Source organism: Dendrobates tinctorius, unplaced genomic scaffold (assembly GCF_039654945.1).
Source record: "Dendrobates tinctorius isolate UK_male_01 unplaced genomic scaffold, ASM3965494v1 ptg000184l, whole genome shotgun sequence".
NCBI lineage: Eukaryota > Metazoa > Chordata > Amphibia > Anura > Dendrobatidae > Dendrobates > Dendrobates tinctorius.
The window spans coordinates 7,571,158-7,592,500 of record NW_027361851.1 but is presented as its reverse complement, the minus strand read 5'-3'; the positions used below and the strand labels follow the sequence as shown (position 1 = coordinate 7,592,500).

At 42.1% G+C, this 21,343-nt stretch overlaps 1 protein-coding gene across 5 annotated transcripts in view; it reads left to right on the top strand.

Annotated features, from left to right (window-relative positions):
• URB2 (URB2 ribosome biogenesis homolog) overlaps positions 1-21,343 on the top strand; it is a 164,576-nt gene that overhangs the window by 39,618 nt on the left and 103,615 nt on the right. For all 5 annotated transcript variants that reach the window (XM_073552083.1, XM_073552084.1, XM_073552085.1 and 2 more), the window contains exon 4: positions 2,991-6,252. In XM_073552083.1, coding sequence (XP_073408184.1) covers positions 2,991-6,252 — 3,262 coding nt within the window. The remainder of the gene's footprint in view (positions 1-2,990; positions 6,253-21,343) is intronic.

Sequence of the window (21,343 nt, the reverse complement as noted above, 5' to 3'; positions counted from 1 at the left end):
CTGCAGCGGATCCGCAACAGTTTTGGTCCTGAGGATCCAGTACCATTGTAATCAATGGAAAGCGAAAACCGCAGTGCATAATTTTCCGCGCAGATTTGCTGCGGTTTCAAAACCGCAGCATGTCACTTCTTTGTGCGGAATCCGCAGCGGTTTTACACCTACTCCATTGTCCAGGTGTAAAACTGCAGGCTAATCCACAGATAAACCGCAGGTCTTTTGACCTGTGGATTTTGCAAAATTTACGCGGAAAATTCTGCAACATGTGCACACACCCTTACGGCGGCAGTTAAGGATACTTATTCCTGAGTGCTGCTTTTTAACAGCGGTGAGAAATAAGGTTCTAGTGCCCCCAGTGTCAGAATATCTCTGAAGTCTAGGCTACCGGGGGTAGCTGAGACCCCAGAGAACATGATTTGGGTCTGTTTCTACCATCCCCAGTGTTGTGATCACCGTTATCCACCGAATAACAGTAATCGCAAAAAGCAACAAAGTCAGATTTCCCATTCATTTCTTTCTACCCTAATATGATCTAGCTTTTCAGAGGAAAGAAAAATGGACCCTCCGACTCCATCCCCGGTCTCTCTGTGGAATTTTCCCGGAAGAAAATGGCGGTTGCATGCGCAGTGTGACTGCTGAGATGTGCTTGCCGGCACCTGGCAACGATAGGATATTTTTTCTTTTGATATTTTGATCACTGATAGGGTCTATCACAGTGATCAAAATAAAAAAAAATAGTAAATCAAATCCCCCTTTGTCATCCCCTTATTTAGGTAAAATTAATAAAATAAGTTTTTTTTCCATTCTTTGCAGTTGGGGTTAGGGTTGAGGTTGGGGGCTGGGGATGTGTTGGGGTTACGGTGCTGGTGGTGTTGGGGTTATGGTGTTTGTGGTGTTGGGGTTATGGTGTTTGTGGTGTTGGGGTTAGGGTTATGGATGTGGTTGGGGGTGTGGTTAGTGTTGGGGGTGTAGTTATGGGGGTGTTGGATAGGGTTGGCGTTAGAATTGGGGGGTATCCACTGTTTAGGTACATCTGGGAGTCTCCAAAGGCGACATGGCGCCTGCCATTGATTCCAGACAATTTTGCGTTCAAAAAGTCAAACGATGCTCCCTCCCTTCTGAGCCCTGCCATGCACCCAAATATTGGCTTTCGTCCACGTATGGGGTATCGGCATACTCAAGACAAAATTGTGCAACGAATTTTGTTGTCCATTTTCTCCTCATACCCTTGTGAAAATAAAAAGATGCTCCATAAATGCCCCCCATATGCTGCTGCACAAGGGTTAATGCTGCCCCATAAGATGCTCCATAAATACCCCCCATATATTGCTGCTGCACAAGGGTTAATGCTGCCCCATAAGATGCTCCATAAATACCCCTTATTTGCTGCTTCTGCTGCAATTAAAAAAAAAAAAAAAAAGACATACTCGCCTCTGTCGCTGGGGGCCAGGTACCGTTGTCCTGAACCCCCAGCACTGGCGATATTTACCTGTCCCCGTTCCATCGCCGTCCACCGCTGTGTCTCCCGGGTTTCTGTAGTGACGTTCATCAGAGGGCGCGCACTGACTACGTCATCATGCCCTCTGCTGAAGTCACAGCAGGAGGACCCGGAGACAGCGGTGGACGGCGATGGAACGGGGACAGGTGAATATTGCTCTGCCCCCGTCATACTCACCCCCTCCTGGCGCACGGTCTTCTCTGCTGCCCCTTCTTCTCCATGCGCATATTCATGAGTTTAATGAGCGGTACCACGTGACCGCTGAAAGCAGGAAGAAGACGACCGCTGGAGAAGCAGGGGCTGCATAGACGTGTCAGGAGGGGTGAGTATGGCCTCTGACACGCCCGCTCCCCCTCCTCCGCCGACCCCCGGTATATGACTCGCGTATAAGCCGAGAGGGGTTCTTTCAGCCCAAAAAATGGGCTGAAAATCTCTGCTTATATTCGAGTATATACAGTAGTTTGTGTGACATATCTCTGACTTAAGGGCTTAAAAATTCAAAGTTTGAAAATTGCAAAATTTTCAAAATTTTTGCCAAACTTCCATTTTTTTACACAAATAAATGCAAGTTATATCGAAGAAATTTTGGCACTATCTTGAAGTACAATATGTCACGAAATAACAGTCTCAAAATCAGCGGGATCCATTAAAACGTTCCAGAGTTATAGCCACATAAAATGACAGTGGTCAGAATTGTAAAAATTGGCCTGGTCATTAAGTACAAAAAACCCCGATAAGTCTGCAGTCACTCTGTATGACTGCAGGCTTATGAGTCCAACCAATGCACGCACTGTGCGCTGTGTGGATTCACCAGTTTGAGACACGGGACCGGAGTGTATGAGTTATGCATACCCCCGGCCAGTGGGTGTGGACTCACAACATACACTTTTATTGAGCCAAGGCCGCGTCACCTCTAGTGACATGGTCGGCCAGTGCATGTGTCCAACTTGATGCCGTGCCCACTGGCGTGTGCTTTGGACTGCAGTCACATAGAGAGACTTCAGACTTATCGGTTTTACTGGACAACCCCTTTAACAGTCACTTTTAAGAGAAATGGTAAAAATACACTAGTCACAATCTTGGGCCTCATTTTCTGTGAACAGGAAGATAAAATTTTAACTTAAAGGGGTGATCTAAGCACTTTTGTAATTAGCTTTTATTATAAAATGCCAACTCTCTCTAATCCCTAAATGGATATAAAGCAACGGATAATGATAAAAAGATTAAGAGCACTAATAAAGTAAGTAGGAAGACAGAAAGTGAGAATTAGATGGCTGGTTTATCATATTTGTAGATTTGACATCATATGATGGAAAATGACACATATGAATGACATCATGAATACAAGACGAATAGAAATGCCGTCCAATACAAGCCTAGAGCTATCCCCTGCAACCTGTGACTGAGGTGTACGTCACTATTTTGGCATAAATGTTTACCTTTTTAAGCCTTCTTTACTTGAAACATGCAACATAACCATTTGTTGTTTTTTCAGGTGATGAATGATCATTTTACAATTACGGCTGAGTCGAGTCTGTCATTCGGTGTTGGAACAGTGTTGAGCTGCTGTCACGGTGTTCTCACATCTCCTTGTTTTGGAATAGTCTACAGAGCCAAATGTGACCTGATGGTAGAACTGTTAAGTAGGCTGTGTTTACTGGCTTGTCACTGCTTGACTTCAGAGCATGGCATCTTAAAGCAAGTTTTGGACGTTCTTAATTTATCGCTTAAGCAGTATACCCTTCTACAAAGACAACAAGCTAACAACAACAGACTTTTCATGCAAGTGCTCACGCAACTCTTTGAACCATGTTTGCTTTTACGGAATGCCTTAACCAGTCATGTGTTTGACAAGGATAGCAATGGAATCTACCAGCTCATTAAAGATATTGGGGGTAACATTGAAGTGGTTCTTCATGCTGGCCTTTTCCAGGCTGAACTTCTCCAAGTTTACAAAGAGCAACTGCTTCCTGATGTGGGAAAATTGGAGACGAAAAAAGGATCATTTAAAGATTGTTTTTCTCCAGTTTGTTCTATGTTTACAAAACTAGAAAAAATTGAATTTTGTGAAGAAGATACCCAACTGTCTTTTTTGGCAAATTCTGTTCCCTTTGTTTATAAATTGTTTTTAGACTCTTATTGCCGTGATGGAAATGAAACTCTTTGCTTTCAGATGCTTGTCAAATTGTTAGGATGTCTTTGTGGACCTTTTCGAGTAAAGGATGATGACATCTTGATTCCAGTGTGGCCGATAGCTGGTATGACTGGACTGGACAGCATGCTGAATCTTGCTGTTAGGCATAACATATATAATATTGCAGAGGATAACATAAGAGGTAAGGGTAGTCAGTACAAGTTCTACCGAAATTTAACACAAATGCTTGTGACCAATCCATGCATACCTTCACTACCTTGGTTCAAGTGCTTGAAAACTTTGAGCACATTAAATCATCTTATTGTAGAACCAGACCTTGCTGACATATTACATGCATGTTTTGATGCTGATATTTCTGAAATGCGCATCAGAAAGGCACAGGAAGCCTTAGTGGTTAGCCTTCTGCAGACATATACAAAACTTCGACAGTTTCCAAAATTATTCGAGAAGATACTTCTTGTCATAGGTCAGCCACAAAAAATGAAAAAGCCATTTTTTTTGTCAGAATTGATCGCAAAGCTCACTGAATTTCTTGTTCAACTTCCACCTAATCAAATGTTGGATATGTGGGCTATGGTTTTGGAGAACTATCAACTAGCCCATATTGAAGAAGACCCAAATCTCCGCCTAAAGCTGGAACACTTGAGTTCACTTTTGCATTGTTTAATGATGAACATGAAAAGCTTAGATGGAAATACTCCATTGGCAGTAATCTACCGTTTTCAGCAAGTCATGAAGCAAATTGCTGATGGGCTGATATTGCCTTCCCTAACCATTTTGAAAAAACAAGAATTGGAAACCAGTGATTCATGCTGGCTTCACAAGCTTTGTGAAGTTGTCCTTATGCTTCTCTATACATGGATAGAAGTAAATACTGTGACAGCATTGAACTGTGACAAGTATGTCTCACAAATGTGCAAGTTGGCTCTTCCATTAAATTCACCTTTGGAGTGTTGGGATTTTTCTATATTTTTCGAAGATAGAGAATGTTGGCAAAAAGTTCATAGTCTTTGTAGACAATCAAATGTACCCGCCATGTTCTACCTTGGACTTCTTTCTCTTCACAAAATGAAGCTACTTCTTATGCACATTCATATGCCATCTGAATCTGACAGACTCACTTTGCAAGCATCTGCATCATTTTTTGTGAACTCTATAAGCAATCTTTTAGAACACAAAGATCAAAAACCTTACAGCGGCAGTGTGAGTGCAGCCAGTGTACATTGCCTTCCGGTTGCTCAGTGGCACTTTATTGTTTCAAATATTACACTTCTCCTTCCATACATTTCTCTTGAAGATATGAACCATATTTCTGACTTTTTGTTGGTAACTCAACTGACTGGTATTGGCCCAAGCAAGCAAGTTGACAATGATGTCACCGTTGACTTAAAAGAAATTTCAAAAGGTTTACTTCAAAGTGATACTTTTTCAGAAATGTGCATTTTGCAATGCATCTTCATAACCAGAATCATTAATAAGTTTGCTACACTGGTGATAGAGAAAACTGTATTACATGACATTTTGCTGCTTCTTACGTTAAAGAATTCAGATTGGCACGAGAATATTATTTCTGTGTATAACAAAGGGGCCACAATTGGAACTTCAAGAGTCATTGACAGCTGTGATGATTCAGGGTTTGTGACCAACATGAAGAATGTTCTGGAACTTGTTTCCTCAATACCAGACATGGATGAATTTGATAATTTTACTGATGGAGAAATGAACTTGCTAATGGATCTGGCAGAATTAATTTGTGTGTTAAATCCTGACAGCCTGCTGCCATCAGACCTGTGTCGATGCTTTTTCTTATTATTATCGCTGGCTAATGTAAATTCTTTGAGGAGCCTTCCTGTTGCAAGTGTTTGCTACAGAGGTTTAACATGTCTGCTTAGTAGCGCTCATGCAAATTCTTTATTTAAAATTGCATATGCTAGTGACTTTCTGAAAATTGTTCTAACGTGTATCCAGTCGGCAAATTGGGACATTACTGAAGGCGATGAGCAGTGCTGGCTAAAAGTTCTTCACATTATGAATGTATTTTTTGACACTTTTTTTTCTCTTGTGATAAAGCGAAAACAAAGTGTTCTTATTAATCTAGAAAAAAGTGCAACCTTTGTGCTTAATTCTATTTCCAACACGGAAAAAACATTTTGGAATACCTGCAAGGGTCAGTTACATATTGTGGTACTGAAAAACTTATGTCATCATTTAACAACTGCTATCAAGGGGCATAATGAGAATCCGGGAAATGCAGAATGTTTAAGTGACCTATTGCATCAAACTGTGGTAAAACTAAAGTCCGTAATTCAGCAATGCTTAGAGATCACTGCCTCCAGTCCATTTTTACCCTCCATCCTAGTAACATCTACTACTACTCTTCTTGAAGCGGAACTTGGTGCTGAAGGAGACCTACATAACACTGAACTCTACAGAATCTTTTACTCCCAGATTTTGAAGGAGCTTTGTTTTGCAAAGGATCAAAATGCTTTTTTGAAGTCATCATTGCATTTTTTGACTGTATATATTGGAGTGAAAAACATTTATCCTACACAGCAAGGATTGCCTACCTCTGTATTCACTACTGTGGGAAACCTCCTAGCTAGTAAGTATTGAATATTTGTATTTTGTATGTCATTTTATTTTCTCAATTGTTTTCCAAACATTTTATTAACCTTTAAAAACATAACTTTAGGAAAAGATAAGGTCAGCAGGACCAGGGAAGGAAAGGAATGATAAAAGGAAAAGGGGAAACAAAACATCAAAGGACTACAAGGTCCTTGTAAGAACAAGACTATTAAATAGTAACAAACTATAAGGAATAACAATCTCAAGTATTTCCTCCCAAAATTCATTAAGCATTAAATTGGAAATTTCTCAAATCCTTAAGGAAACAAAATTATCCATTGATTCCATTTTTTGCAGAATTTATCAAAACTATTATTGACAATAACAATTTTTTTGTTCAAAAGATTTATGTACGTTTACTTTGTCTATAATGTCTTGAAGAGAAGGGACGTCGGGGAGTTTCCAGAAAAAAGCAATGATAGATTTGGTTTCCAATAAAACATCGATTACACTGGTCAACAGCATTTTTGGTGCCAAAGATATTTCATCGAATTTAGGGTATTTTTGGGGTGCTGATTCTGAATATGTCATCAGTTTTGCCAGATTGGCTCAAGTTTTTGAGATTTTTGGTATCTTATTTATAGCACTTGTTGGTAAATGCGACGCATCATCTCATTAATTTCTTTGGATTAGTACTTGAACTGAGCAGTTCTCAATATAGTTTTGTGTTAATTAGTGTTCTAAAAGTTTGTTCATAGCTTGATTTTTGCACTAACTTTATGTTGTTGTCTGTTTTCCAGTGAAAAGCATGAACTCATCAAGAAGAAGTTGTCTTAACGATCCAGACTCATTCTGTTACATTTGTGGTGAATACACACTGCCAAAACATAGAAGAAACATAACAGACTTCGTAAAAAAAGTGTATTTTGCCTATTTTGGGGTTATGCTTGGGGACCAAGACAAGTTTTGGGCACCACACATAGTGTGCAAAGCATGTATCGAATTATTACGAAAATGGAGCAAAGGACAAAGAAAAAGCTTCAAATTTGGTGTTCCAATGGTGTGGAGAGAGCCAAAAAATCATCATGATGACTGTTATTTATGGTAAACACAGGTACAGGCACATCTTCACAATGAGGGACAGGCCTTCTTGCAGATTCCATGTTACTCCCATTTTCGTTTCTTATGCTTATTGAATCCTTGCACTTGCACTGCACAGAAATAACAGTCATCATGATGATTTTTTGGCTCTCTCCACACCATTGGAACACCAAATTTGAAGCTTTTTCTTTGTCCTTTGCTCCATTTTCGTAATAATTCGATACATGCTTTGCACACTATGTGTGGTGCCCAAAACTTGTCTTGGTCCCCAAGCATAACCCCAAAATAGGCAAAATACACTTTTTTTACGAAGTGTGTTATGTTTCTTCTATGTTTTGGCAGTGTATATTCACCACAAATGTAACAGAATGAGTCTGGATCGTTAAGACAACTTCTTCATGATGAGTTCATGCTTTTCACTGGAAAACAGACAACAACATAAAGTTAGTGCAAAAATCAAGCTATGAACAAACTTTTAGAACACTAATTAACACAAAACTATATTGAGAACTGCTCAGTTCAAGTACTAATCCAAAGAAATTAATGAGATGATGCGTCGCATTTACCAACAAGTGCTATAAATAAGATACCAAAAATCTCAAAAACTTGAGCCAATCTGGCAAAACTGATGACATATTCAGAATCAGCACCCCAAAAATACCCCAAATTCATTAAAATATTTTGGACACCAGAAAAAAAATTTTTTTTCGTTGACCTGTGTTATAGTCGATTGTAACAACCTTGCTGGCGTCACTGCATGGCCTCCCATCCCCCGCACACCAACTTACTTTCTGCTTCAAGCCATGCTGTGAAATCTGTCTGTTGCCAGCCCTGAGCTCCATGTGCTGTGCCTCTTGTTCTCCTGCTTGCTCTCCATGTTTCCTGACTGTGTGTATAGGGGGGCGGCGCCTGAACCTTCTGGTTCTTATGCAGTCTGGGTGCACCTGGGTAAACTGTCCCTGACCAATCTCCTGGAGCCCTTGACTATTTAGTTTCACCACTCCCACTGAAACATTGCCTGTGCAATGTCTAAACTCAGTTAGCTCCTTGCTGCTGAACTAGCCAGGCCCTGTTCTGTGTATCTCCTTCTCTGTAGGAATACTCTGTCTCGCTTTGTACCTTGTCCGCCTGCCAGGAGGCAGAATATCCTGGCCCTTGAGTCTTGTTCCCTGTACCTTGTCCGTGCTCTGTCTCAGAATATCCTGGTCCTTGTGTCTTTGCCCCTGTGTCTCTGTCTGAACTCAGTCTTACGTCTGTCTGTCAGTCTCCTTGTTTGTAGTTCCTTCCCTGCCGTGTCTTTCCTTGTGTCCTCTTTATCTGTGCATCTGCACGGCTCCCTAGCCGCTCTGTCTGCACGGCTCCCTAGCCGCTCTGTCTGCACGGCTCCCTAGCCGCTCTGTCTGCACGGCTCCCTAGCCGCTCTGTCTGCACGGCTCCCTAGCCGCTCTGTCTGCACGGCTCCCTAGCCGCTCTGTCTGCACGGCTCCCTAGCCGCTCTGTCTGCACGGCTCCCTAGCCGCTCTGTCTGCACGGCTCCCTAGCCGCTCTGTCTGCACGGCTCCCTAGCCGCTCTGTCTGCACGGCTCCCTAGCCGCTCTGTCTGCACGGCTCCCTAGCCGCTCTGTCTGCACGGCTCCCTAGCCGCTCTGTCTGCACGGCTCCCTAGCCGCTCTGTCTGCACGGCTCCCTAGCCGCTCTGTCTGCACGGCTCCCTAGCCGCTCTGTCTGCACGGCTCCCTAGCCGCTCTGTCTGCACGGCTCCCTAGCCGCTCTGTCTGCACGGCTCCCTAGCCGCTCTGTCTGCACGGCTCCCTAGCCGCTCTGTCTGCACGGCTCCCTAGCCGCTCTGTCTGCACGGCTCCCTAGCCGCTCTGTCTGCACGGCTCCCTAGCCGCTCTGTCTGCACGGCTCCCTAGCCGCTCTGTCTGCACGGCTCCCTAGCCGCTCTGTCTGCACGGCTCCCTAGCCGCTCTGTCTGCACGGCTCCCTAGCCGCTCTGTCTGCACGGCTCCCTAGCCGCTCTGTCTGCACGGCTCCCTAGCCGCTCTGTCTGCACGGCTCCCTAGCCGCTCTGTCTGCTCCGCACTCTTGCCGCTCTGCCTGCACGGCTCCCTAGCCGCTCTGCCTGCACGGCTCCCTAGCCGCTCTGCCTGCACGGCTCCCTAGCCGCTCTGCCTGCACGGCTCCCTAGCCGCTCTGTCTGCTCCGCACTCTTGCCGCTCTGCCTGCACGGCTCCCTAGCCGCTCTGCCTGCACGGCTCCCTAGCCGCTCTGCCTGCACGGCTCCCTAGCCGCTCTGCCTGCTCCGCACTCTTGCCGCTCTGCCTGCACGGCTCCCTAGCCGCGCTGCCTGCTCCGCACTCCTGCGGCTCTGTCTACCTGCACCTCCTGTGTGAACAGGCCCAAACCTGTTCCTTCATACTCCATTCCTTCCTGCCTAGATCCATACCTGTACCTCCAGTGTGAACAGGTCCAGATCCTGTTCCAGCATACACCACTCCCTCCTGCCTACACCTGCTGTGTGAACAGGTCCCTACCTGCTCCTTTTCATACCACGCCAATCTGTCCGGTGTCTCCAAGCCGTGCCCGCCTGTCAGGTGTCTCCAAGCCGTGCCCGCCTGTCCGGTGTCTCCAAGCCGTGCCCGCCTGCCCTGTGTCTCAGCCGTGCCTGTCGTATCCACCTGCCTGCCTGTCTTTAGCCTCTGTCAAGGTGTCCTGTTCCCGAGTGGGATCAGCAGCCACAGCCAGACACCACCCTGGAGTGGCACCCGGCAGCTACCTGCCGCACAAGCCTGACCTCACCATCAGAGGCTCCAGTGAAGACCAAGGAAGCTGCCGTAGTTACACCCCTTCCAGGGTAGTCTGGTTTGTGGCACAGTGGGGCCACAACCCCCCGGCTCGCGCCATTCAGCCAAGGCGCGAGCGTGACATCGATCTAACAGATGGATCAATCTGGTCTATACCTAATGAAAATAGTGCGAGTTGAGGTGTTAAAATAAATTTTGTTTAACCCCTTTCTGACATATGACCTACTATCCCGTCCATGTGCCCTGGGACTTAATTCCCAAGGACGGGATAGTACGTCATAGCTATCAGCGGCGCTTACGGCTGACACCCGACACGTTAACCCCTGGCACACTGCGATCAAACACGATCGCAGTGTACCGGGGGTTTAGGGAAGCATTGGCAGGGAGGGGGCTCCCTCCGTGCTTCCCTGAGACCCCCGCAGCAGCGCAATGTGCAGCGCTGCTGCTGGGGCCTCCTTCCTTGCTGGTCCCCGGATCCAATATGGCGGTGGGGACCTTCAGGGGCCTGCAGGGAGCCGGCTTCCTCACTGCCTGCACATAGCTCTCAAAATGTGGTGATGCAAAGACTATTTTTGCACGCTAAAAGACGCTTTTTATTGTGACAGCTGCCAAGCATAAAAACCCGCCATAAATAGTAAATCAAACCCCCCGTTATCACCCCCTTAGTTAGGGAAAAATAATAAAATTAAAAAAATGTATTTATTTCCATTTTACCATTAGGGTTAGGCCTAGGGTTAGGGCTGAGATTAGGGTTAGGGTTGGAGTTAGAATTGGGGGGTTTCCACTGTTTGGTCACATCAGGTGATCTCCAAACGCAGCATGGCGTCTGATCTCAATTCCAGCCAACTCTGCGTTGAAACAGTCAAATGGTGCTCCTTCCAAGCTCTGCCATGCGCCCAAACAGTGTTTTACCCCCACATATGGGGTGTCAGCCTACTCTGGACAAATTGCAAAACAACTTTTGGGGTCCAAATTCTCCTGTTACCCTTAGGAAAATAAAAATTTGGGCAAAAATATAATTTTTGTGAAAAAAAAGATTTTTTTTTTATTTTCACGCCCGGGCATTATAAACTTCTTTGAAGCACTTGGGGGTTTAAAGTGCTCACCACACATCTAGATAAGTTCTGTGGGGGGTCTAGTTTCCAAAATGGGGTCACTTGTGGGGAATTTCAACAGTTTAGGCACATCAGGGGCTCTCCAAAGGCAACACAACACCCGCAGACCATTCCATCAAAGTCTGCATTCTAAAACGTCACTACTTCCCTTCCAAGCCCCGACGTATGCCCATGCAGTAGTTTTCTCCCACATTTGGGGTATCAGCGTACTCCGGACAAATTGGACAACAACTTTTGGGGTCCAATTTCTCCTGTTACCCTTGGGCAAATAAAAAAATTGGGGACTAAAAGATCATGTTTGCGGGAAAAATATGATTTTTTTATTTTTATGCCCAGGCGTTATAAAGCCCTGGGAGGTTCAAAGTTCTCACCACACATCTAGATCAGTTCCTTTGGGGGGGGGGGGGGGGTCTAGTTTCCAAATTGGTGTAATTTGTGGGGGGTTTCCACTGATTTGGCACATCAGGGGCTTTCCAAACGCGACATGGCGTCTGATGTCAATTCCAGCCATAAAAGTCAAATGGCACTTCTTCCCTTACGAGCTCTGCCATGCGCCCAAATAGTGGCACAATAACTTTTACGTAGAGTCCTGTTAATAAACTTCTTGAATGTGGTTTTGAGCACCTTGAGGGGTGCAGTTTTTAGAATGGTGTCACTTTTTTGTTTTTTTTCTATCATATAGACCCCTCAAAGTGACTTCAAATGTGATGTGGGCTGTAAAAATTAAATGGTGTTGCAAAAATGAGAAATCACTGGTCAAATTTTAACCCATATAACTTCCTAACAAAAAAAAAAATTTTGGTTCCAAAATTGTGCTGATGTAAAGTAAACATGTGGGAAATGTTATACTTATTAAGTTTTTGTGTGCCATATCTCTGTGATTTAAGGGCATAAAAATTAAAAGTTGGAAAATTGCGAAATTTTCGCCAAATTTCTGTTTTTTTCACAAACTCAAGTTATTTGAATGCAATTTTACCACTACCATGAAGTACAATATGTCACGAGAAAACAATGACAGAATCACCGGGATCCATGGAAGCATTCCAGAGTTATCTCATAAAGGGACAGTGGTCAGAATTGAAACAATTGGACCGGTCATGAATGTGCAAACCACCCTTGGGGGTAAAGGGGTTAAAATTTTACTTACAAAATCTGAAATTTTATCCCATAAAGGTCTTACTTTTGCACATTACCAAAATATATGCAGTATGTCACTATACAGTATCTGATGCATTTTCTCCAACACAAAGAGGGATTATCAGAACTGATAGACAGTCTAGCCAGAGTGAGATACCACCTATTAACAAGTTTACAATAGGATTCCTGTAGAGACATTGAAAGTGTGGATGAATATGTAAATGACAATGCTTTTTCTCAATCAGCATAACCTGTAGTCGTGTGGAGTACTGAGTCCCATTTCTGCATATATAAGGTTTTGGTCAAGTTTGTGTCATTATTAAGCCATGTATAGACGTAGCTAAAAATCCAAAATATTTTATATTCTATATTACAGATAAGATTCAGGGAGGGTTCCAAAAGAATAGGATTTTTAGATACAAATGTTTTGACTTGGTTTTTAATAATCAGATATTGACTAATGGCAGAAGAAGGTGCATTAAAATGATTTTTAATGTAGCTGAAAGAGAGGAAGTCCCTGCCATCATGTATATCTCGTAATTTTCTAATCCCATATTCCTCCCATATTGGATCCTATGTTTGTCTGTCTAGCGATAATATTAAAGATAAGTTAAAAAAGTTTTTTTTAATAAAACCCAGTTTGACCATTTTTCGGTTTTGATAACTTTGACCATGCCTCGATGGAAGCCTGGAAAATAGGATGATTATTTGAAAACTTAGGCTATGTGCACAGGGTGCAGATTCTGCTGCGGATCCGGAGCGGTTTTGGCCCTGCGGGTCCGCAGCAGTTTCTGCTGCGTTGTACAGTACCATTGTTTTCAATGGGTAAATCCAAAAACGCAGTGCACATGCTGCGGATTTTTCCGCGGGTTACAATCCGCAGTATGTCAATTCTTTGTGCGGATTCTGCTGCGGTTTCACACTTTCTCCACTATGAGGTGTGAATCCGCAGGGTTAAACCGCAGGACTTTTGACCTGCGCATTTACCTGCAGTTTTCTACAAATCCGCGGGGACAAATCCGCAGCACCTAAAAACTACATGGGCACATAGCCTCAGTTTTTTGCAAAATATCTGTTAATATAATGGAGTGAAATGGGATTATTTTTGTTGAAGAAAAATTCAAGATCATACCAAGCCAGTAAATATTCTTGAGACCACCAGTATTTACTTAGTATAATTAAGTTTTTGAAGTAATATGCGGTGATATTTGGTAATCCTTTACCACCATGAAGTTTATTTTTATACAGAACATCGGTGGCAAATCTCGCCTTTTTATTTCTCCATATGAAAGTCAATTTGTGATTGTATACTAGTAAGGTATGAGGTGGTAACTTCAAAGGGAGCGATTTGAACACATATAAGAGGTTAGGTAAAATGATTGATTTAACGATCATCACCCTACCCCACCAAGTCAATTCTTTGTTTCCAAAACTTTTTTCTCAATTGTAAGACTTTCCTAGTTAGACATATAACATTGTTTTCCTTGCCATTCCTCCATTGCAGAACAATCAAATGCTTGATATTTCCCATACCCATAATTATCAATTTACTCTAATGCTATTACTGTGGCCACATTGCTTCTGAATCATTTTTCTTAAACTTTGAAAAGACAACACCCATCCAGGTAATACAAGACGTTCCCTTTTCTTACAACCACTATGTTGGTTAGCTAATCATGGTCATTCTTAGACTCCAAATTGGAAAGGATTTTTTTTTTTTGTAATTGGAGAGTTCTATTTTTACATTAACAATTAATGTTTTATATTTGCTATTTTTAAAATGAAATGTAGATATTAACATTTATCTATTATTTTTTTTTCGTCAGCCATTGGGCACTGCTATTTTTATTTGCTTGTTTCTAACACCATGACCACAAATACAGCCACCCACATCTCCTATACTGTAGCTGCCACAGTTGTTAACTGGCCGCCCTGAGCTGTGTAGTTCCCACACGAAAGGGGAGCCAGGTGCCATTTTATTGTAGCTCTGACCTGTGCTTTGAGCTACAAAATCCCCTTGTCACCGCTCACACGAGTGGTAATGGGGTCACCCGGTTCAAGGTCAGCCGCTAATAATACTACTACTAATGTGCCACTATCAAGCTGTTGTCGCAGCCTTGATTAGGTGATGGTGACTTCTTCCAGCAGTTAAAACAGTAGCCTGGCAATTACTGTAATACCAGGATACCCAAATATTGCTGTCTACAGCTGTTAGTGCAGCAGAGTTCAGAGCACATCAGAGAAATCATCATGTTGCTATGCTCTGAACACTGATATGACTCTTACCAGGTTGTATTAAGCCTCAATCAGTCTGTAATAGGGGTGTCTGTATGAGGTTTTAGTGCTGAATAGATGTCTGATGCGCTTTGCAGATGTACCAGTAAAGCTTTACATTGAGCAGAGTGGTGGTTGTAATTTCAGCATTTGCTCACCCTAGTGTTTAACTCCTTTTCCCACCGTGAAGTATCCATGCATCCCTGTGACCTGGGCCGTATTGACCTGTAACATAGGAATACATCCCTGCGATTTTATGCGCATACTGGCTGTTTGCTATTGGCACCTAACCCCCTAAATACTGCAATCAAACTCGATTGCTGCATTTCGGGAGCAGGTAGAGGGAAGACAGCCACTCTGCCCTTCAATCGGAGACCCTGTGACATCGTTGTGGCATCCTGACTGTTGCCATGGTGACATGATGTCATAGAAACATAGAATGGTAGAGTTGGAAGGAACCTCCTGGGTCATCTGGTCTAACCCCCTGCCCAAAGCAGGTTTCACGAAATCATCCCAGAGAGATGTCTGTCCAGCCTCTGTTTGAAAACTTCCATTGAAGGAGAACTCACCACCTCGTGGCAGCCTGTCCCACTCATTGATCACCATCACTGTCTAAAAGTTCTTTCTAATATCTAATCTGTGTCTCCTCCCATTCAGTTTCATCCCATTGCTTCTAGTCTTTCCTTGTGCAAATGAGAATAAAGATGATCCTTCTACAATTTGACAGCCCTTGAGATATTTGTAGACAGCTATTAAGTCTCCTCTCAGTCTTTTTTGCAAGCTAAGCATTCCCAAATCCTGTAACCGTTCCTCATATGACAAGGTTTGCGGACCGGTCACCATTCTGTTCTCTGAACTTGCTCCAGTTTGTGTTTTTTAAAATGTGGTGCACAAAACTGGACACCGTATTCAAGATGAGGTCTGACCAAAGAGGAGTAGAGGGGGATAATGACTTCACATGGTGATCTAGACTGTATGCTTCTGTTAATACATCGCAGAATTGTATTTTTTTTTTTTTTTTTGCTGCATCACACTCTCATGTTTAGTTTATGATCTATTAGTATACCCAAGTCTTTTTCACATGTGCTGTTGCTTAGCCCTATTCCTCCCATTCTTTATATGCTTTTTTCATTTTTATTTCCCAGATGCAGTACTTTGTTTTTTGACAGGGAAAAATGCATTCTGTTAGTTGCTGCCAACTGCTCCAGTTTATGTATATCTTTTTGAATCCTCTCTCTCTCTCTTCTCTAGTATTAGCTATCCCTCCTAACTTTGCGTCATCAGCAAATTTAATCAGTGTACCCTCATTTCCGTCATCTAAATCATTGATAAAGATGTTGAACAACTCGGTCCAGGACAGAGCCCTGTGGAACCCCACTTGAGACATTCTTCCAACTGGATGTGCAGCCATTTACGACCATTCTTTGGGTCCGATCACTAAGCCAGTTATGAATCCACCTAACAGTTGCCTTATCTGTTCTATGCTTAGTAATTTTTTCAGTAAGGATGGTATGAGATACTTTGTCAAATGCGTTGCTGAATTCAAGGTATACTATATCTACAGCATTTCACTGATCCACCCGTCAGTGATTCTGTCATAGAAAGAAAGTTAGTCTGACATGACTTATTAGTTACAAAATAATTTCAGTAAAGGGGATTGCTGACCTAAAAAGGTTCCTTCTAGGAAAATTATCCAACAATAATAGAGAACCATGAGGCACTAACTTCATGCAAGAATTGACAGTTTATTAAATTATTTGCATATATTCAGCTTCATTGAAAGTGTATACACTTGGCTCATATAACAAAAAAAGACGTTTTGGCTTTAATAGCCTTGTTTACGGTTTATCTAAGTCATTAGGGTCTGTCCATGCACCGCCATCTCTTTGAAACGCTGGCGGTGCATGGACAGACCCTGGTGACTTAGATAAACCATGAACAAGGCTATTAAAGCTGAAACGTTGTTTTTTTTGTTACATGAGCCAAGCGTATACACTTTCAATACATGAATCTCAATATATGCGAATAATTTAATAAACTGTCACTTCTTGCATGAAGTTAGTGCCTCATGGTTCTCTCTATTAGTTACAAACCCATGTTGACTCTCGTTAATCACTTCATTCTTATCCAGGTACGTACATACATGGTGTTTAATAATTTGTTCAAAAATCTTTCCTGGTATAGAAGTCATACTCACGGCCTATAGTTCCCTGGGTCCACCTTCTTCCCCTTTTTGAAGCTAGGAACAACATTTGCTCTTCTCCAGTCTTCTGGGACTTCTCCTGATTTCCAACAATTTTCAAAGATTATGGAGAGTGGTTCAAAAATTTCTTCTGCTATCTCCTTCGGTACTCTGGGGTGTAATTCATCGGGACCTGGAGACTTGAATTTATTTATGTTGGCTAAGTATTCCTTCACTATCTTTTTGTTTATAGATAGCCTGGATCCTTCTATTCCTTTAATATGACAGTGAAGATCAGTTGGTTACATTTCTATTCTGAGCGAAACAGATGCAAAATAGGAATTTAAAAGTTCGGCCTTCTCAACGTCCTTTCTCACCATTTCATCATTTTTATCTTGTAAAAATTCTATAGCATCTTTGAATTTTCTTTTACTTCTGACATATCCCCAAAATCCCTTTTTATTGCTTTTGACGTCTCTTGCAAGCCTTAATTCATTGTCCGCTTTAGCTAATCTGATGCGTGCTCTGCAGGTTCTGCAGACAGCATTATGTTCTTCTTTTGATATGCCTCCCTCTTTCCATTTGATAAACATTTTTTCTTCCTAGCACGTGTCTAAATTCTGTGTTCATCCATCTTGGTTTCCTTAAATGCTTCCTATTCTTCCCTCTTTTTGGAATTGTTAACGATTGTGCTTTGAGAATCTCATTTTTAAAAATTTCCCATCCTTCCTGGACATTTTTGTCCTTAAGGATATCCAGTCTTTGGATCCCTCCAATTCTCTTTCCGAGTCCCTTAAAATCTGCTTTTCTGAAATCTAACCTTGAAGTTTGAGTCTTCACAGGTCTTCCTCCTCTAGTTATCCAAAATTCTAAAATAGCATGGTAGCTACCTCCCAGGGTACCAGCCACTCTTAGGCCGGGGTTACATTGTGTTATTGCAGTCCGTTAGATGGACTGCGTTACACCGTGGCATAACGCGGTGTAACGCAGTCCGTTAACGCTATTGGGCGCATCGCGATGCATGCCGTAAAGCGGCATGCGTTCGCGATGTGCCGTCATTCAGTGACAGAGCCTCGGACGCGGGCTGCAGCGTCTGAGGCTCCGTCACCGCTAGCACAGATGAATCATCTGCGCTGACGGGTATAGCATAATGTGATCGCGTTATGCTATACAGTTAACGCAGCCCATCAACGCTATGCGTTGAATGGGCTGTGTTAACGCAATATGAACCTGGCCTTACATTCTCAACCATTTCCTCCCTGTTTATAAGGAGTAGATGCAAGGTAGCAGATCTCCTTGTTTTCTAACCTACCTTTTGGAAGATAAAGTTGTCCGCAAGAGAGGATAAGAATTTGCTTGACCTGTTAGTTTTGCCTGGATATTTGAAATCTTCCATGACCACTGTTATATTTTTTGTAGAACTTGTTCATTTGCATAAGTTCATCCATATCTTCAGCTTGCACTGGAGGCCTGTAGTAAATGCCTACAATGGTGTCCTTTCCATTGTTCTCTCCTTGTATTCTTACCCAAACAGTTTCCACAGAACTCCCAGTCTCTGAAGCTTGGATCTCTGTGCAGATATGCACTTTTCTAGCATACAATGCAACACCTCCTCCTTGTTTATCAAGTCTGTTTCTCACAAATAAGCTGTATCCTTCTAGCCTTGTATTCCAATCATGTGTATTGTCCCACCAAGGTTCAGTGATTCCAATGACATATTTCTTTTCCTGCGTTTGTAGTTCCAGTTCTCTTTGTTTGTTGCCCATGCTTTGTGCATTTGTATAGAAACATTTTAGTTTGTGATTGGTTTCTCTTTCTCCAATATTTTTATTATTTAGATTTTTTTTGTCTTTGTTAGTCCTTTCCTCTTCTAATAGCAGAATTCTAATCACCAGAGCTAGCAAAATTGCTTGGTCATGCTCAGAGCATTATCGGCAGCTTTGTCAGTGCAGCGCTGACAGTTTACATAGCATTGAATGCTCCTGCATCTCTGTTATACAAGCGATCAGCCTGCAAAAAATGAAAGTACCTTAGGCCTGTTTCACACATCAGTTTCTTTTGTCAGTTAAAATCTGCTAATATGGCGGACAACGGATCCGTTCCTGTACTGACCACAACGTTTGGCACCGGACGTTGCATTGTCCGTCCAGGCATGTCGGCGGACGCCAAAATTTTGGCGGATCTGCAAAAAAACAGATCCAACGGATGGCCATCTGTGAAGATCAGCCGGTAATGCAACTCAATGGGGAAAAAACGGATCTGCCAAGCAAAATGGCGGATCCGTTTTTTTTGCAAAACGGTGGATTTTGACATACGAATGTGTGAAACAGGCCTTAGTGGGACAAAATTTAAAAAAAAAAAAAAAAAAAAAAAAGTGGGAAGAAAAAAATAGTAAGAATATTTAAAAAAAAAATCAACAAATAGTAAAAAAAAAAAGTGTGTATATATTGTATCCAGAAATATTTTATTAAAAAAAAAAATAAATATATATATATAAAAAATAGGCAGCACTCAAATTAAATGTGAAAAAAGTGGATACTATACTGATCCTCAGATGGCAACTTTTCAACGGTGATCCGTCTTTGTGCACCTGCTGTATTATTTTGGTAGTGCTGCCCTTTTTTCTTGAGAGATATATATACCTGAACGACCTGCCCTATGAAACAGTCCCACTATCATGCCAGTCCATCAGCGTAAAAATAAAAAAGTTATACCTCTCGGAATATTTTTTATAAAATAGCTTTTATTGTGTAAATGCGCCAAAACACAATAAAACTATATAAATGGGGTATCACTGTAATTGTACTGACCCGAAGAAAAAAAATGGCTTATCAATTTTACCACACACAAACGACACAAACCCGACCTCCCCCTGAAAAAAATCCTGAATTGCTGGTTTTTGTTCATTCTGTCTCCCAAAAATTGGAATATAAAGCTATCAAAAATGTTGCGTCTCTGAAAATGGTACCAATAAAGTCAACATGTCCCACAAAAAACAAGCCCAATTATGGTGCCTTTTTTACCCACTTGTGTGTGAAAATGTAATATCTGGGGCTGAAACAAAATTTTCGTGGTAAAAATCGTCATGTTCTTCACTGCCCAATGGTATAAAATTCTGTGACACACCCGTGGTGTCAATATGATCACTGCACCCTTAGATAAATCTGAGATGTGTAGTTTGTAAAGTGGGGTCACTTATGGGGCTTCGGCTGTTAGGGATATTCAGTGGCTCTCCCAGTGGGTCATGGCACCTGCAAACCATAACAGTAAAATTTACACTATTCTATGGCTCTCTGTCCCTTCTGAGCTTTGCACTGTGCCTGAAATATATTTCCCAATTTACATGTAGGGTATTGGCACACTCAGGAAAAAAATGAACCTCCGTTTGTTGTAAAAAAAAAAAAAAAAAAAAAAGTCCTACTAGCACTTAGAAAAATTAAATACTGGGGGCTAAAACAACATTTTTGTGGTAAAAATTTAGTTTATTCTTTCTCCACTGCTCAATGGTATAGAATTCTGTGAGGCACATGTGGTGTCAAAATATGATCATTGCGCCCCTAAATTAATTCATTGGGAAGTGTAGTTTGTAAAATGAGTTCACATATGGGTGGTTTCTGTTGTTCTGACACTGTAGGGGCTTTGCCAATGTGACATGGCATCCTCAAACCTTTCCAGCAGATCTGAACTCTAATATGGCGCCTCTTCCCTTCTGAGTTTTGCACTGTGCCTCAAAAGTAGTATTCCTCCACATTTGGGGTATCTGCATTCTCAGGAGAAATTGCACAACAAATTATATGGTGCAAATTCTCCAGTTACCCTTGTGAAAATAAAAAAATTGGTGCTAAAATAACATCACATTTTTATGCTGAAAGTGTGATTTCTTTTTTTTTTTTTCTTCCATTTTTACGGCTCAATTTTATAAACTTTTGGGAAGCACCTGAGGGTTCAGTGTTCTTACCACACAGCTAAATACATTCCTTGAGGGGTCTAGTTTCCAAAATGGTGTAACTTATGGAGGATTTTCACTGTTTAGACACATCAGGTGCTCTCTAAATGCGACATGGCATCCACTAATTGTTGCAGCAAATTTTGCATTCAAAAAGTCAAAATGGCGCTCTTTCCCTTCTGAGCTCTGGCTTGCAGCCAAACAGTGGTTTTCCCTCTCATATGGGGTATCGGCATGCTCAGGATAAATTGCACAACAAATTTTGGGGTTCATTTATACCCTTGTGAAAATAAAAAAAATGGGGTCTAAATTTTTGTGTGAAAAGTTAAATGTTCCTTTTTTTTTTCCACTTTCCAAAAATTCTTGTGAAGCACCTGAAGGGTTAATTAACTTGAATGTGGTTTTGAGCTCCTTGAGGGGTGCAGTTTTTTAAAATGGTGCCACTTTTGGGTATTTTCTATGATATAGATCCCTCAAAGTCACTTCAAATGTGAGGTGGTCCATACAAAATAAATAACACTTGGGTACTGCCTTTGTTAAGCAGGAGCAACACATGGGGCATGACA